At 57.7% G+C, this 15,983-nt stretch overlaps 2 protein-coding genes across 6 annotated transcripts in view; one reads left to right on the top strand and one right to left on the bottom strand.

The window, feature by feature from the left end:
- The window catches only part of CXXC5 (CXXC finger protein 5), a 35,753-nt gene extending 24,089 nt beyond the window's left edge, over positions 1-11,664 (bottom strand). For 2 of the 5 annotated variants that reach the window (XM_055113016.3, XM_034960612.4), the window contains exon 1: positions 10,889-11,664. The gene's annotated coding sequence lies outside the window, so the exon portion shown is untranslated. Of the gene's footprint in view, positions 1-9,502; positions 9,792-10,724 lie in introns of those variants that run through there. The other 3 variants (XM_003829198.5, XM_057302414.2, XM_063604250.1) reach the window with 3 other exon arrangements.
- On the top strand, positions 8,648-15,271 carry LOC134730481 (basic salivary proline-rich protein 2-like). Its single transcript, XM_063604745.1, has 6 exons — positions 8,648-8,654; positions 8,778-8,900; positions 9,446-9,538; positions 10,348-10,399; positions 10,750-12,133; positions 13,462-15,271. The coding sequence occupies exons 1-5, from the start codon at positions 8,648-8,650 to the stop codon at positions 11,924-11,926; spliced, it is 1,452 nt and encodes a 483-aa protein (XP_063460815.1). The 3' UTR covers positions 11,927-12,133; positions 13,462-15,271.
- Positions 15,272-15,983: the final 712 nt, after the last annotated feature.

Genomic DNA, 15,983 nt, shown 5'->3' with positions numbered 1-15,983 from the left:
AGCAGCTGCCGACACCCCCACTGCCCCCGGACACCCCTGCTGCCCCCCGGAACCTCCCAGGAGGACCTTCCGGAGGGCTCCCACTTGCCTCGACCGATGAAACAGCATCTGCCACCCCCGCAGCGGCAGCTCAGGACAGGGTGGAGGGCACCACAAGGCCCCTGGGGAAGGCTTTGAAATCTGGACGAGGGCCCAGCCCCTCTTGGCAGTCCCAGCCCCCCAGCATAGGCCCAGCCTCAGAGCATGGGGGGTGCATTCCAGACCTCCTGCAGTGTGCGGGGCACACCCGCCCAGCTGCCAGGCTTGGGATGTCTCCACTTGGACTGGCTGGGGGCCTTATTTGCCCCCATTGCCCTCCTTCCTGCTAGCCTGTCTCCCTCCCAGGAGACCAGTGGAGGAAGCACTTCCTGACAACAGCTGGGATTTTCCGCTGGACACTGTGCCTCACTGGCCGGCTCCTTACCTCCCCCGACCTCAGTCCTTCCCCGGGAGTCACCAAGTCACACCCCCACCCCACGTCTGCAGCAGAGGAATCCTCCCCTCCCAGCCGATCTGCCACTAGCCCCAGCATCCAGGCACAGCACAGACACTGAATGAATGACCTCATGGGTAACCACCTCCATTCTGCAGATGGGCAAACCAAGGTCAGGGAGAGCCCAGAGAGCCAGGCATCCCCCACTGTGCTCTTCCTGAAAGGGGTTGACTGCAGGTCCCTTCATTATTCCTTTGCCTCCCACCACACTTTCTGCCTCAGGAGCCAATTGAGCCCTCCCAGGCTTCTGGAGGCATTAGGATGACTCCAAACAGAATCTCTCAGTGTTCTGGGTTCAAATGCCCAGCTAGGCTGCTCTAGATGACACTCCCAACTCTCCTACAGTTCAACAGTGGTCTTGAAAAGAATCCCAAGGTATTGTCACGGTGATGTTAGACCTTGAAAAAAGCCTCCTCTCCCCATTGCACAGATGGGGCTGCTGAGGACCCCAAGGGAGGGGGAGCTGCAGGCGGCCATGAGTCAGAGGGGGAGCTGGGAAGCCGCCCAGCCCTGCCGGCTGTTGCTGGAAGCAACAGCCTGCATTTCCTCCTCACGCTGGTGCCTCGGGAAGCGTGGGCAGCGGGCGGGCGGGCACCGCCAAGAGGACCCCTCCTGTGCCTGTGGGCCAGCCGCATCCCCTCACTGCCTGACTGGGCCCACAGCCCACTCTCCACACCGGCCAGAGCTCCAGAGAGGGGCTGGCTAGGGGCAGAACAGGCATTTCTGTCCCAGGTATGGGCTCATGTCACCTGAGGACAAGAGGCCCTGTGACCTCAGGGCAGCCTGACCCCTAGAGCTTCAGTGTCCCCTAGCATCAAACAAGGAGACTGAAACATGACCATTTACACTTCCTTCTAGCAGCAAAATCCATGGTTCTGTGATTCCAGAATCCCAACGAGAATCCTGACTTGAAAAATGCCTCCATTCCAAGCATTCTATCTATGATTCTAGACTCCCATGACTAAGAAATTCTAGGCCACCAAGATCTGACCGCCCCAGGAAGAAAGGGGGCCAGGTCCACTTCTGCCTACTGCTATGAGCCCAGTTAACTAATTTCCCATCTAGTTCTGGGGGAGGTGGGTCAGGCAGGAGAGGGGCTGGGTCTCTCCCATCAGAGTCAACAGGAACTGGCATGAAGCTGTCGGGAGCCCCTGGCCTGGAGAGAAGCTGGTCTAGTCCTAGGGGAGAGGCCACCTCCTCCTGGCACACACAGCCACTAATGCCACAGATGTCAGGAAGTCAGCCCGCACCAGAGTGAGAGTGGGTGGTGGGGGGTTTGCATGCCTGCACCCCATCCTGCGGCTAGGAGGGAGGGAGGGCGGGCGTCAGGTCAGGGCTGGTCTCTGCTTCTCAGGTTCCAAGCCAAGCTCCACGCTTTATCTTCCTGTCTTCACCACCCACTGCTTCCTCCTTCCCGCCACAGTCCCCTCACCTCCCAGGCCAGTCCCAGCCCAGGCCAGCCGGCAGCCAGCCAGGACAAAGGCTCCCAAGCCCATCTGACAGATGGAAAAATTGTGGTCCACGAAGAAGATAGGACCTGCCCCACTGGCTTGGCTTAGCAGCCTATTGCTCTCTGGCCACATCTCTCCGCCTTGCCCCTACCTTGCTTCCCAGAATCCTCCACAGGGCCAGTAGGTCTCCACCTGCCAGCCTGTCCACCAGCAACCCCCTATCCCAGTGTCCCCTGACAGTACTCATCCTCACCACCAGTCATCCAGTCATTCATTCATTCACTTTTGTCTGCCCAACTAGCCTATCAGCCCATCTCCCACCACATCCGGCCCATTGCCAAGGGTTATGGGGGCCTCAAAGAGGAAAGAGCAAGGCCTGTGCCCAGCAAGCATTTAAGGAGTCCCTTCTGTGTGCCAGATAGTGTGGAAGGTGCAGGAAACAGCACACAGAGGCCAACAGCCTGTCAAGGGCTCTGCCAGGACTCTATCCCACTAGGCAGTGGCAAGCCACAAACTCCCAAGGCCTCAGTTTCCTTATCTGTATATGGGGATGCTAACAACATGCATCTGTCCCAGGTATGGGCCCATGTCACCTGAGGCTACTGTGGGGATGAAAAAAAGTGAAAGTCAGAAAGCTGTTAACATGGTGCCTGCCACAGAGAGGACTTTCGTTGGGCTACCCATTACCACTGGCTTTGTTACAATCTATTACAACAATAGCAGTTGGCCGGGGGTGGTGGCTCACGCCTGTAATCCCAGCACTTCGGGAGGCCGAGGCAGGTGAATCACTTGAGGTCAGGAGTTCGAGACCAGCCTGGCCAACATGGAGAAACCCCATGTCTACTAAAAATACAAAAATTAGCCAGGCATGGTGGCGCACACCTGTAATCCCAGCTACTCGGGAGGCTGAGGCAGGAGAACTGCTTGAACCCAGGAGGTGGGGGTTGCAGTGAGTCAAGATGGCGCCATTGCACTCCAGCCTGGGTGACAGAGTGAGACTCCATCTCAAAAAAACAAAAACAAAAACAAAAACAAAATAGCAGTTAACAGTTGGGGGCCGCAACTGATTACAGCAGCAGCTAAAGTTCTTCAAACACTTATTTGGTGCCAGGCACTGGGGGTACAAGAAGTAATCACTGCCATATCCCATTGCAAGGCTGGCAAGGAGCAGGCCCAATAAGCAGCCCCAATAAGCATCTGATGAATGAGGGGATCAATGACAGGAGGCACGGCCCTGCCTGCAAGGAAGGTATAAGCCAGCATGTTTTCATGGGTGAGGGTGTCTTTCTGCACACACGTGTGTGTATGTAAGCACTTAGGTGTGTTACACGTACATATGTGTGCCTGTGTGAGAGACCTGGGGATCCAGTGATGCCAGGAGCACAGCCACTCAAGCCCACTGAGGCCCCCACCTGACACCACCCCTGCCAGTGATCACAGCAGAGCCAAGGGGACTGTGGCAAGAGCAGGGGCCAGGCCCACAGAGAGAGGCCTGGAAAGATGCTTTGCATAGTTCTGGCCATCGGATTACAGGCCCAGCCTAGGCCCCTACTTGGGTGTGTAGGGGCCGCTAGGTGTTGCCCCACAGGAACCCAGGCCCCCAGTGCCCGAACATTACGCCCGTACTGGCATGGCACACAAGTGTTCCTGCTGGCAGGCTGGGCATGTCTGAGGAGGTCAGAAAAGGTCACAGGCGAGGGAGGGAGTGCTGGGCCCAAGGGCGATGTAGGGTCTGCCAGACAGAGGAGGGTGGGTACAGGGCTCCCCGGGGGCCACCAGGCAGGCCTGGCTCTGCCCTGCTGGGGCCGGCAGCTGGAGGGGAGTAAATATAGCTGGGGCGTCCCAGCCACATTCCTGGGAGGCCAGTGAGGCCCGCCTGCCCGCTGCTCTAAGCAGAGCGCAGCAGCCAGGGCCCAGAGCCGCCACTGCCCTCTTCCCAAACAAACAGAAAAATAAATAAAACCAGCTCTCACGGCCGGCCGGCACAGCCGGTGGGGGAGGGGGCAGGAAGGGGTGGACAGTGGTTGGGGGGTGGACAGGCAGGCGGACCAGTTGCCGCGGTTTCTGTTCCACTGGGAAGGAGGAGGCCAACAAAAGAGGAAAATGGAGGAAAAGGGCAGGGAGATGGTCAGAGATGTCAGCGAAGGGGAGAGAATCCCGAAGAGATGAAGGGTGTCACAAGGAGAGGTGTGGGGAGGTAGGTCAGGAGGGACAGGGAAAGTGTCAGGGGCAGGCACAGTGGGGGACAGTTAGGAGAAGGCAGAGGCAGCCTCTGGGTCAGTAATTCAGCGGCAGGGATGCCCAGGGGGGCGGCGGGGGGTGGCAGGCAGAGACAAAGGGGGCTGTGTGGGCTGGGGTAGGGGGCCGGCTTGAAGGGCCATGAAATATTAAAGAGCTAGGCCAGTGAGTGACAAAGGTCATAGGAAGCAGGAGACTAGCCAGGGAGCAATGGGGGACCCTGAGGCGGAGGGCTGCCCCACCTCTGGCCTGTCTCTCCACCACCTCCATCACAGCCAGTCTCCCCAGCTCTCCTCCTGCGATGGAGGGACAGGCTGAGGGTGGGATGGGCCTCGGGGATTAGTGATGGCAGGGAGACCTCTGCAGTTCCCTCTTCCCTAGGGCTGATCTGGGTACAGCCAGCCTTCCAGAGCTGCCAGCCACCCTATCAAGAAAGCCAGGAGGCCTGTCAACACAGCCGCTGCCACGGCACCTCCTGGGGAAGGAGCGGGAGACATCCAGCTTCTCCTTCCCAGGAAAAATCAGCCAAGCCACCACTTTCCACAGAGACCTGTGGGGAGGGACGGCTGGGCCTCACAGCTCAGCTGAGCCAGTAGGTCACCCCCCAGCCCTCCCACGCTACCCCAGCCTGGCCCCATTACTAGCTTCACCACCTCGGTCAGTCCCCTTGTCCCTGAGCCTGTGTCTTCACCAGCTCTACCCCACCCTAGGCTTGGGGTGAGGAAAGAAAGAAGGCAAGTTACACCTTGAAAACATACTGAGGCCAAGCATCTGCACACATCATCTCAGAGAAGGCTACCATGTGCCCCATGGGGTCTGTCCTATTATCAGTCCCATTTTACAGATGAGGAAGAGAAAGTCAGACAAAGTGATGCACCCACGCTCACACACCTGGTAATCAGCTGAATGGAGACAGAAGTGCTAGGTGTGAGCCACATGTTATTTTCTTAGGATTCACGGGGGACATGCATTCCTTGTCTCTATAAAAGCCAGTGTTTACTGAATACAGATTGTAGGTGAGCACCTCTCCCTGCCAGGCACTATGCAACCATCTGTGTCCATCTGAAAATGACCTTGTGAGGCAGGCATTCTCTTACCGTCCAATTTCAGAGATTAGGAAACTGAGGTTTGTAGAGATAACACAACTGGCCCAAATGTCACACATCCAGCTAGGCAGTGACATGTCCAGGATTTGGAGTCAGATCTGATGGACTCTAGAGCCACTGCTCATACACACTTGTCTGGGTGGAGGTTAGGAGGAGCCGGTAGCAGTGGAGCTCAGTGGTTCAATTGGCTCTGACAAGGGACACCCAGAAAAGGTCAAAAACAAGGTCACAACTGCTGTGGGGGGTTGGGGAGATGGCAACTGCTTTGAGGATGGGAGAGGGGCAGAGCCTGTAGGAGCCCCAGGTGATGGTACAAGCTAGGGTCCTGGCTAGAGTGATCTGCTTGGTCTACCCAGAGCCCCCATACCAGGTAACACCAGCCCTGCTCTAGTGTGAGGATACTGAGGCTGACCCAAAAAGGGCCAGTGGAGCCCTGTCTTGTTGGTCCCCAGGGTTCTAACCTGTGCTCTGGGGCCAGTGTGCCTGGAACTAATCACCTCTCTAGAGCCCCTAGTGCAGTGGAAGGCGGGGCAGGATCCCCTCCCTCCCTCCTAGGCCCTGTGAGCCCAGAGGGAGGCCAGCATCAGAGGCAGGAAATGAAGAAGAATTTGCGATCTAATTGAGCTGGCGGGGGATTAGGCGGCAGAATGCAATTACAGGGGCTGGAGCGGGGCCAGGGCACTGACACCCCAAGATGTGGCCTGGCCCAGGTGACTTGGCCCAGTCAGTCTCTGGCCAGAGACACTAGACTTGGGGTTGGGAGTATGGGTACAGGGAAAGGTTGGGACCAGACTGCTTCTCAACATACAGAGGACTGTGGGGTTCCAGCTCCACGTAATACCCAGAAGCAAGAAGTTTTCCTGGGAATCCTCCCCCAGGGAACAAGCCTATGGACTCTCATCTGGGGATTTGGCAGCCAGACACACATGCTCTCACAGGCTCCGTTCATACATGTGCAAGCATGTGCTCACACTCCCAGGTAAGCCCCACATATCCACATTCACCTGCATAGGGGCAGGCTTCCCAGCATGGAGACACACAGGCTGGCCCTTTGCTGCCACTGGCTCCACCAAATGGTGGGTTGTGGGGGCACAACCCCCTCCCTCCAGAAAACCCACCCATGACCTTAAAATCCTTTTATTCCCGTAATCACATGCTACCATTGCCGTGGATACACGCTGTCACCCCAGCCCCAGCCTGTCTCCCTCTGCGGCTTCCAAAACTCCCAGCAGGCAGGCAGACAGGGAGGCTGCCCAGTTACTGCTGGGGAGGGAAGGGGTGTAGGGGTTGCAGGGGGAAGGACTGGGTGTGAGAGGTTCAATTCTACACACACACACTCCATGCTACACACACATTCAGGGCCTCAAACAACCAGAGGGGGAGATTCAGTATGACGGAGATACAGAAAGAGAAAGGAAAACATAGCCAGCCGCCACCAGACAGAGAGAAACCACTGTCCATACAGCACAGACAGGCCCACTCCCACATTCACAATTCAGACACACTCTACTCAGAGTCAGATCCCCCAGATTTATAAGCATATACAAAGCACACAGATACACACAAATCACAAATCCAAACTCTCCAAAATTCCAAGCACACACAGCTCAGAATATATTCATTCCCAGATTCACAGGGACATAGCCAATCTTCAGAAATACAATCTCAGATTCACAAACACACATGTACACATACACTACAGATCCACACACTTCTAGATCAGGACAAATATACATGCCCTGATTCATAAATCCATGTATGTTCAGACTCCCACACCCTGAGACAGACATTCAACACAGAGATTCACAGATATAGATACACTACTTAGAGACACACATGTCCTGAGTCATAAGCACACATCACCCAGATTCCCACATCCCAGAGCAACAGACTAGTGCCCACACAGCTTCATCTCTGTCAGCTGACACTGCCTCTGGCTTTAGGGGGCAGGTGGAGGGTTGGAGATTCCTGGGTCTTTAGGGGGCAGTCCTTTCTCATTGCTCGAATCCAGGAAGGGTGGGCTCAGCGTTGGGGGGAGGTGAGGGGGAAGTAAGAGAAAGCAGAAAAAAACTTTAGTGGGATATTCTTGTTGGGCAGTAGCGCGTGAGTAACGGGGGAGGCTTTTTGTGGTCTGGTGAGTTCCAGCTATGAGTGAGAGTTTAACTATTAATACACTTAATCAAGGACACTTCACACACACATACACAGACACACACACGCGCGCGCGCGCGCACACACACACACACACACACGCGCGCGCCGGCGGCTAGGATGGGACCAGGTGGTGGGGGTAAGAGAGGGAGAGCCCCAGAAAAAAGAAAAGAGGGAAAGCCCCAATCAGGGCCCCAGGGGGCGGGGAAATGGGGCGGAGCTTCTATCCTGGGCCTGCCTCCAGAGCTGGAGCAGTGATTCATTTGTGTACCACCAGAAGGGTGGGGTTTGATACACAGTAGGTGCTCAATACAAACATATTGGGCCAACAAATGAATAACATATAAAGAGTGGGCAATAGTAACGTAATAACAATGTGTGAACCCCCCCATTCTTGTTCAATTAGGGCATGCCCCAGAGCATCATGCTTGTTAATTCGGACTAAATGGTCAAGCCACCAGACAGGGGCTCTAGGAACCCAGGCTTGGGTCTGGCTCACCCGTATTCCCTCATTCCTCCACCCTATCCTGCAACCTGGAAAGTCAGCCCAGCCCACATCCCTCTCTCCCTCCTAGCAAGACTCCCTCCATTCCACCCTCCCATAAACAACAAGGTGCAGTCAGTCATGCAGAAGGCAGGGTATTTCATTCCCCTGGACTTGTTTCTTCACCCAGATACAAGCCTGCCCCCACACTCCTATGGGTCTCAGTTTCACATGTGCCAAATGAGTAGGAGGCAGGCAGAGCAGGAAAGGGGCAGCAAGAGTTGAGGGTCACAGTGGGAACCCATGGAACATGGGCCTGTGCTGGCCAGTGCCCTGGATGCAGAATCCTCCCCTCCCCTTCCCCCACCCAGCCCAGCCCAGCCCAGCCCAGCCTAGCCCAGCTGGGTGGACATTCCAGGCCTCACGTGATAAAGACGAGGCCACTGGCCCTCGGGTAAGTCAACAGGCTCTGTTGCGGGAGAGATAGGAGGCCCTGGCCAGGGTCACCTGCTGAGCGGGGAAAACGGCCAGGACCAGATACACACATAAATAAGGCACCAACCCGACAGCCAGCCAGCCAAGGGTCTGTCTTCTGCAGAGGCTCACCTTGGAAAGAGAGGTGGCATGGAGAGGGAGGGCAAGGCTGACTAGGGGCGTCCCTGGGAGAGACCCAGCTACTGCGAGGATGAGGGGTAGGGGGGTTCTACCCAAGTTCCGGGGGCTGGCTGGGAACTCGGAGGCCAATCTCCTTCAGCTGTTCCCATCTCTTCCCAGGGCAAAAATCAAACCATCACCCCCTCTCCCTCCTCCCCAAGGAGAGGACAATTTCCGTTCTGGGAGGGGGGTGACAGCTGCAGAGCGGGCCACTCCCCACCCCCCCAAGCTCCAGCCTGACTCTCATCTAGGGAAACTGCTAAATCAACAATACGCAGTTACGGGTAGGTAGCCCGCCGGCCTGAGTTTCCCCGCACGGCTCTCAGAAAGGGGTTTAGAGGGGGCTTCGGTCTCAGTTCCCGGTTTTCTAGTGGCGGTTGGAAACCAAGGCACGGGCGTCTTTCAGGAGGGGGATCAGGTGAAGCTTAGGCCAGTAGGTCCCCCAAGACGTCTAATTTAAATACTCCCAACTGCAAAGGACAGACGCCCCCCACCCCGCGGCCTGGGGCAGCTGAGGTGGCGCCGGGCGTTCAAATCGCGCTCCAAACAAGTCCGCAGCGACCGCGCTCGCAGCCCCCGCCAGGCGGCCCCAGCGGAAAACTTGAAAGGGACTCTGTTTGCCGGCGGCCCTGGGGCGGCTCCGGCGGGGGCGAGGGCCGAGCGATCTCACACACGCCCCCTCCCCAACGCTTCCAAAGAAAATGCGGGGGTGGGGGGGACAGGGCCCACCACAAATCCAAGGGCTCCAAACAGCGCCCGCCGCGCGAGGAAAGGTGGGGGTCAGGAGTCTGGTCCGCTGGTCACCCCCTTAGCTCCCCCCCATCCGAAGACGCGACTCTCAGACCACCCAAGGTCCAGGGGGCAAAGGAGGGCGCGGTTGCCGAACCTTCAGACCCCCGTCGCGGGAGACTTCAGGGAGCAGGTCCTTCCGAATGAGTCACTACAGAACCCCCCAAATTTACTGGTGCTTCCTTGCAGCCCGAGGCACCAGCCCAACTCCGCGCACCCCTTCAGATTCCCGGGGGGGAAAAAAGAACAAAAAGAGATCTTGCTCCCACTTTAGGCGCTTCAGCTCTTCTGACAGGTCCCGAAGGTGGCCCCCCATTTAAAAACCGGGGTCACTCGCTTTCCGTCGATCCTACAAATAAACAAAGCCAGGCGCACCCCGCGCTCCCCGCCGGAAAGCAGCCCATTCCGGGCGAGGACAACTTCCCCCAGCCAGAAAATTAACACATTCCTCTCGCGGCGGTTCAGCCCCTCACTCCGCTCCGGGGAAGCGAAGGGGAGGGGGGTCGGGCCGAACTTCATGGGTAAATTTGGGGCCAGTGCAGCGTGGCAGGCGCCTGGGACGTACGCCCCCCACAGTTCCGCAGCTAGAGGAACACCCCCATTCTCCCTCCCAGGCTCTGCACGCTGCGTGGCCCACGCGGGGCTCGGGAGACAGCTCAAAAGACTCCCCAAGGCTGGGAAAGGAGGGAGGGAGGGGCCGCGGGGCACCATGGTGGTGGGGGAGATACTTTGATGGAAAAAAAAGGTCAAACTTCATCAGCCCGCCGGGCACCCCGCGGGCAGCGGGGGCGAGGAGCCGGAGGAAAAATGCAGAAGTAGCCGCCGCCTCTTCCAAGTGGTGGGGGAGGCTCAGCCACGCGTGGTCGAGGGCGCCCAGAGCAGTTAACGTCGCCCCTCAACACAGGGCTGCGAGTGGGGTCTGATGGGGGGAGTGCGCGCCAGAGATCTACAAGCAGCCGCCCCCGCAGGCTGAGCGCCCGCCCAACGCCAAGAGGTGAGGACCCCGGGCGCCCGCTGCCCCAGCGCCCGCGAACTGGGGTAGTGGGGGGGAGGGGGGCGGCACCCCGCAGGGAGCGTCCCAGCCCCACTCCACGGCGCCCAAGCCGCCGTCCCAGACCCTAAAACCCCTCTTTTTGTCTGAACTCAGTGATCTGCGACCGAGCATACTGCGGCTTAGGGAGGCTTGGGTATAGCAGCGGCCACCAAGCGATCACCGGCGCTAGGTCTCCCAGGCTCTGGGGCTCCGCGGCTTACGCTGCGGGCGCCCCCCGCCCCTCCCAAATACGGACCCCTCCTTCCCCGTCCCCGGCTCTCCGCACCTGAACTTCGGGGGAACCCGCGCAGCCAAACTTTCCGCCGACTTGCAGCGAACTCCGGCCCCGGCCGCGCACCGAACCCCGGGGGAGGAGAGGGAGGTAGGCGGGGAAGGGGAGGGGGCCGGCCTCCGGGGGGGGTCGAGGGAGGGCCGTGGCCCGACACCTACCGGCTCTCCGAGTCGTCCAAGCCGCCACCGCCGCCGTCGCCGCGAGGCCGAGGGGGAGGGGCGGGGCAGGGAGCTGCGCTCCGCTCTGGGCACCGCCGCCGCGGTGCGCTCCGCTCCAGCCGCCAGCAGTGCCCGGGTCCGGAGCCCGAGTCGCGCCGCCGCGGCTGGCCCGAGGCGGGGAGGGGGGGGAGCCTGCAGCACCTGCCCCTCCTCCCCCTCCCCGCGGCCCAAATTAAAAAACAACAAAAAGCAACTAATCACCCTAGAGCTGAGCGCGGCTCGCGGGCGGAGGGCTCAGCGTGCGGCGCCCGGACTCAGCAGGCGGCGCGCATGGCTGGGCGCGGGCTGGGCAGGGCTGGGACGCGGGGCCCGGCTTCAGGGGGTAAGGCTCTGCCGCTCTTCTCGCTCGGCTCGGGCGTCTGCTCTTGCCGCCAGTGCCGCCTCTACTGCCGCCGCCGCCTCTACATCCCCGCTCAGGCTCAGCCGCCTCTGCCGCCGCCGCCGCGCGCCCGCCCGGGCAGGAGCTATGAACGCTGCCCGGGGGCTGCCGGCAAAACCCGGACCGGACTCGCCGCTCCCTCCTCCCCCCAACTCCCTCCACCTCGGCTCCCCTCCCTCCTCCCGCCGCCTCCCTCCCAGCGCAGCTCGGGCCACTTGGACGCCGCGGGCTCTGAGGCCGGAGCTGCAGCCGCTGCGCCTCGAGCTCCCCGCGCCCTGACGCGGTCCACCCAGGCTCAGCTCCCTTGCGCGCCCCGTCTTCGCCTATTTCCCGCAACTTTACAAAAAAAAAAGGACGACCTCCCCGCTTTGGTGAGGCGGTCTGGGTTTAGAGACGCACCTCCGGGGAAATCTGCTATCTTTCTGCCCCCTCTAGAGCGGGGCCAGAAGCTTCGAGGACCGGGAGGGAGAATTTGGCCGCGCCCCCCAGCTCAGGTGCGCGGCGGGCCAGAGATTCCTAGTCGAGGGTCTTGGGAGGTAGACGCGTGTTCCAAGACCCCACCCTTCCAAGAGCTCCTTAATGGATTCAGTGGGCACTAGGGCCCCGGGAGAAAAGGGGCGGAGATTCCCGTTCCCATTTCTCAGATGAGGAAACTGATCCGAGAAAGGATATTTTATCTCTTAGGCAGGCATCAGCCTCAACTCTTGAGTCCCGGGGCTAAAACGACTACGTACATTTGGTGCCCTGAGACCATGGCCTACGCACTCAAAACCCGAAACAATGCTTGGAACAGCAGCGCTCAATAGGTACTGATTGAAAGACAGAAGGAAAACTCAGCCTTGCCAGAGTAGGCGCCCAGTGGGGACAGAGTTGGGCCCGCATATCCCGCTTTCACTCCATCAGTGGCCTCCATATGCCCATCTTGGGCTAATTAATCCTGCTGCTGCAGATGTCTTCACCTCACGTACCCATGGTGCAAGCCCCGGGCTCATATAATCCCAACTACATATAATCCCAAAGTGGAAGTTTTCTCCAATTCTTTGGGATTCGTGGGGGCGGATTTGTGCAAGGCCGACCTTCCTCTGCGAGGCGAAGAAAACGCAGTCCCCAGACCCAAGCAGGGGAGGGAGAGGGGGAGGGCGGTTGGGGAAGTCAGCCTAGGGTTAAACGTTACAGCCTGAGATCGATTGGGGCCCAGATAACAGGGAGTTAACTGTGGCGATCCGGGCGCCTGCAGCCACAGGCGCGGCCTCGGTGGGAGAAGCGAAACTGTCTCCCACCTCGCTGCTTCCTCTCCTCTGCTCTGCGCAGCCTGGCTGTCTCCGAGGCTGGCGCGAGGGCTTATGGAGCATGGATCTCCTGGCAGCAGCAGCTGGTGCCCACCTTCCACGCCTTCTATATGTGGCCTTGGGGCCTTGACCCAGCCGGGGTGGGGTGGGGGGAGGTGTCAAAGGGCAGAGCTCATCTGGAATGTGTTGCCTCTCTGCCACTCCTGATATCCAAGACCACACGAAGTGACACCTCCCCAGACATCGTGGACACCTGCTCCCAACCAGTTCCTTCCGAATGCTGAGAAGTGGTCTCCCTTAACTACTATGCCAAGAAATGGCTCCCTTGGGGAGGCGTTTAGTCTCTCTCCTCCTTGCCAGCAGTCCTTTTAATGCGCCCCTCCAAACAAACATCCCATGTGAGTAAAAGTAAGGTGCTTGCTATGGAAACCGTTTTAAGACGCCCATCACCCCCAGAAGATCACTTCCAAACTGCTTAAAGATAGGTATGCTGGGCCTCAGTGTGAATGTCAGGCACTGTGTTGGGCACTGACCGTGCAAGGAAAAAGGAAGCAAAATCCCAGGTGTAGGATCTCCAAGCATTTAACTCACCTCCATCTACCTTTTCTGGGGAAGCTGAGGCACAGACTGTGAGGGAGGACCTGCTCCCTGGGAGTCAGCAGCAGGTCTCAGAGGGTTAGGATCCATGAAGTCAAACTCTTCCACAGATCTCCTGAAGCCTAACGCCAGTACAGAGTCAGGTCATGCACACCCCACAAAAAGCTTTATGCTGGGGTCCATGGCAGAGGGTGGGTGGTAATTCCACTTTAGGGAACTGCTGACTATTACCCACTTTTTTTTTTCAGACTTATGCCTCCACCCCTACCCCCAACTCAGGCGGGAGGCCAAGGAGCCACAGGCTGCAATGGAGGAAGGCCAGGTGGTCCCAGTGGTGATGGCTTCCTCAGGGAAGGGGTGTTGACTTGTCTGGCCCAGTTTAGGGGGTGGATCTTGGAGTTTTCCCTTGCTGGAAATTAACACCTTGGGAGGGAGACCTAGACTGTCACCTATCCAACCCATGTGGGAGCCACAGAGGAAAAGGACAGAATTGTCCACACAGAAAGTGTTACCGAAACAGAAAATGTCATGTGCAAGCCATCCACAAAGAACTCTCCACCACAGATGCCAATGAGACAAGCGGGGGACATCCAGGAAGGATGGGGTGAGGATCTCTGCCCTTGGGTGAGACTGTCCCCACCACAGCCCCCTTCCCCAAGAAGAAGGGAAGCTTGGTTCACTATTCTCCCACCTCTGCCTACCTCAAAAAGGAGAATTGAAGTCTCACCTTGCTATTAAACTTTTTGCTGAGTTTTTGGAACCAATCAGCCTTCAAGTCAGGAAGAAGCTCCTTCAGTCTCCAGCACCGCTCGGGGAGATGGCCCCTGCATCACCAGCCTTGTCTTCTAGGGAGGGGTGCGTCCACCCGGGACCCTGGAGTGTGCTCTCCTGGATCCTGCTGATAATACCCATGGCTGGTATTTGTGCAGCCCTTACCCTGAGCAGGGCATTGTGCTAAACAGTTAAGGTACATTATCTTATTTAGCCCTTATAGCAGCCCCTGCAATAATGTCATCCCCATTATTCAGATGAGGAAACTGAAATGAGATTGGCATCAGAGCTGTTCTCAAACCCCTGAGGCCATGTGCTATTCTAGGGAGGCTTTCCACAGCCTCCAGTGAGGCTCATCTGCTTCACATCCTGCAGTGGTTCCTCACAGACTACCCTACTCAGCCTGGCTTCCCTAACTGACCCTCTTCCCTGCCAGGCCCTGCTGACCAATGCCATCTAACACTGGCAGTTCCCTCTGACACCCCAAGACTCCTCTCCAGGTTTCCAGAGCTTTGCATGTACCATTCCCTCTGCCAAGATAGGCCTCATCAAGCTCACCTCATGAACTCCTCATGGAAGACCAGGAGCACATATCACCTGGGAACCATCTCAGACTGCCACTTCCAGCCTGAGTTTGGGCCATACCTACAGGGCCACCACTAGCCTTTGTGCAAATCAGAAAAAGGTACCCACTTTTGGCAGATACAGGAAACCATGAAGGAGGTCACAGACTGCCTTTCAGCTTCCTAGCTCCCTTTGCTAGGTGCCTTTTTGCAGTGCATGCACAGGACAGATGTACTCTGTGGCCTGGCTTTGGGTCCTTCATCTGGCTTTGGGACCCCTCCTATGGCCACAGTGACCACAATGCACAGAAATAGCTTTTATTTGCTCATCTCACTACTTGTCCCCTCGCCACCACCTCCCGCCATGAAAATTCTTTGAAGGTAAGGAGGAGTCCCCTACCTGCCTTGGGCCCGAAGCTTGGCCTCCAAAGAGGTACCAGTAATAACAATTGTAGCCAGAATCTTTCTGAGCTCTTGCTTGTCAGGGACCATGCTAATTGCTTTTTGAACATAGGCTTATTAAATCCACAGGCTTGGACACCTGTGCGAGGTTACAAAGTAGCAAAACCAGGATTTCAATCCATGCCTTGTCTGAGGCATTTTCCATGACTGCCATTTATCTGCTAATATCTGTCATTGATTAAACATCCAGTGACTGGAAATGGCCACATGGAGAGGAGTGTGGGAGTTAGGATCTCCAATAAAGATGGCCAATTTGGAACTCAGTCTAAGGTTTACCCTTCTTTGGGCCCCAGTTCTGTCACCTGTATCACAAAGGATGGGAGCAAAGGCATTTGAAACCCTGCCTGCTGGGGCAGGGCACAGGATAGTGTTCAGTGGGGTCATGCTGGACTGTGACCTCAGCCAAAATCCCAGGGCAGGCCTGGGGGTGCAAACACGGGCAGAGGCAGGGAGGAGCCTAACCGCACCAGACTGTGGCCCCGGGCCTTTGGGTCTGGGCCCTCACGCACTGACCACTGGACTTTAGGTCCTCCCCACCCCACCCCCATGACGTCTGAAGGAGCAGAGAGCTGTGAAATGAAAATTCAAAAAGCCAAGTCTCTCAAGTAACCCAGGCTTGCCCATTCCTGAGAAGTCAGTTTGGTGGCCAATGCCTGGCCTTGACCTGTGTAAACAGAGGGGAAGGGATGAGGACAGAAGGAAGACTCCAGTCCCAGAACAAAATGACTCTGGGGACAGAGGCTGAGAGAAAGCAGGAAGCAAGCTATATTTCCCATTGCCCAGGCACAGCTACATACACGCCATAGACAACCAGATACAGCCCTGTTCTCAGTCAGGCACAGGGAACTCAGCCTGTATATGGGATATTGATGGGGAGAGGGACAGTTTGGGGGCTGTTGTGCCCCTGACAATAACCCTTGGCTTCTCTAGACACAATCATGGTTCAACTCTGTCCTATGGGAGTGGGACTGAGT

Source organism: Pan paniscus, chromosome 4 (genome assembly GCF_029289425.2).
Source record: "Pan paniscus chromosome 4, NHGRI_mPanPan1-v2.0_pri, whole genome shotgun sequence".
NCBI classification, from domain to species: domain Eukaryota; kingdom Metazoa; phylum Chordata; class Mammalia; order Primates; family Hominidae; genus Pan; species Pan paniscus.
This window is presented reverse-complemented; position numbering and strand designations above follow the sequence as displayed.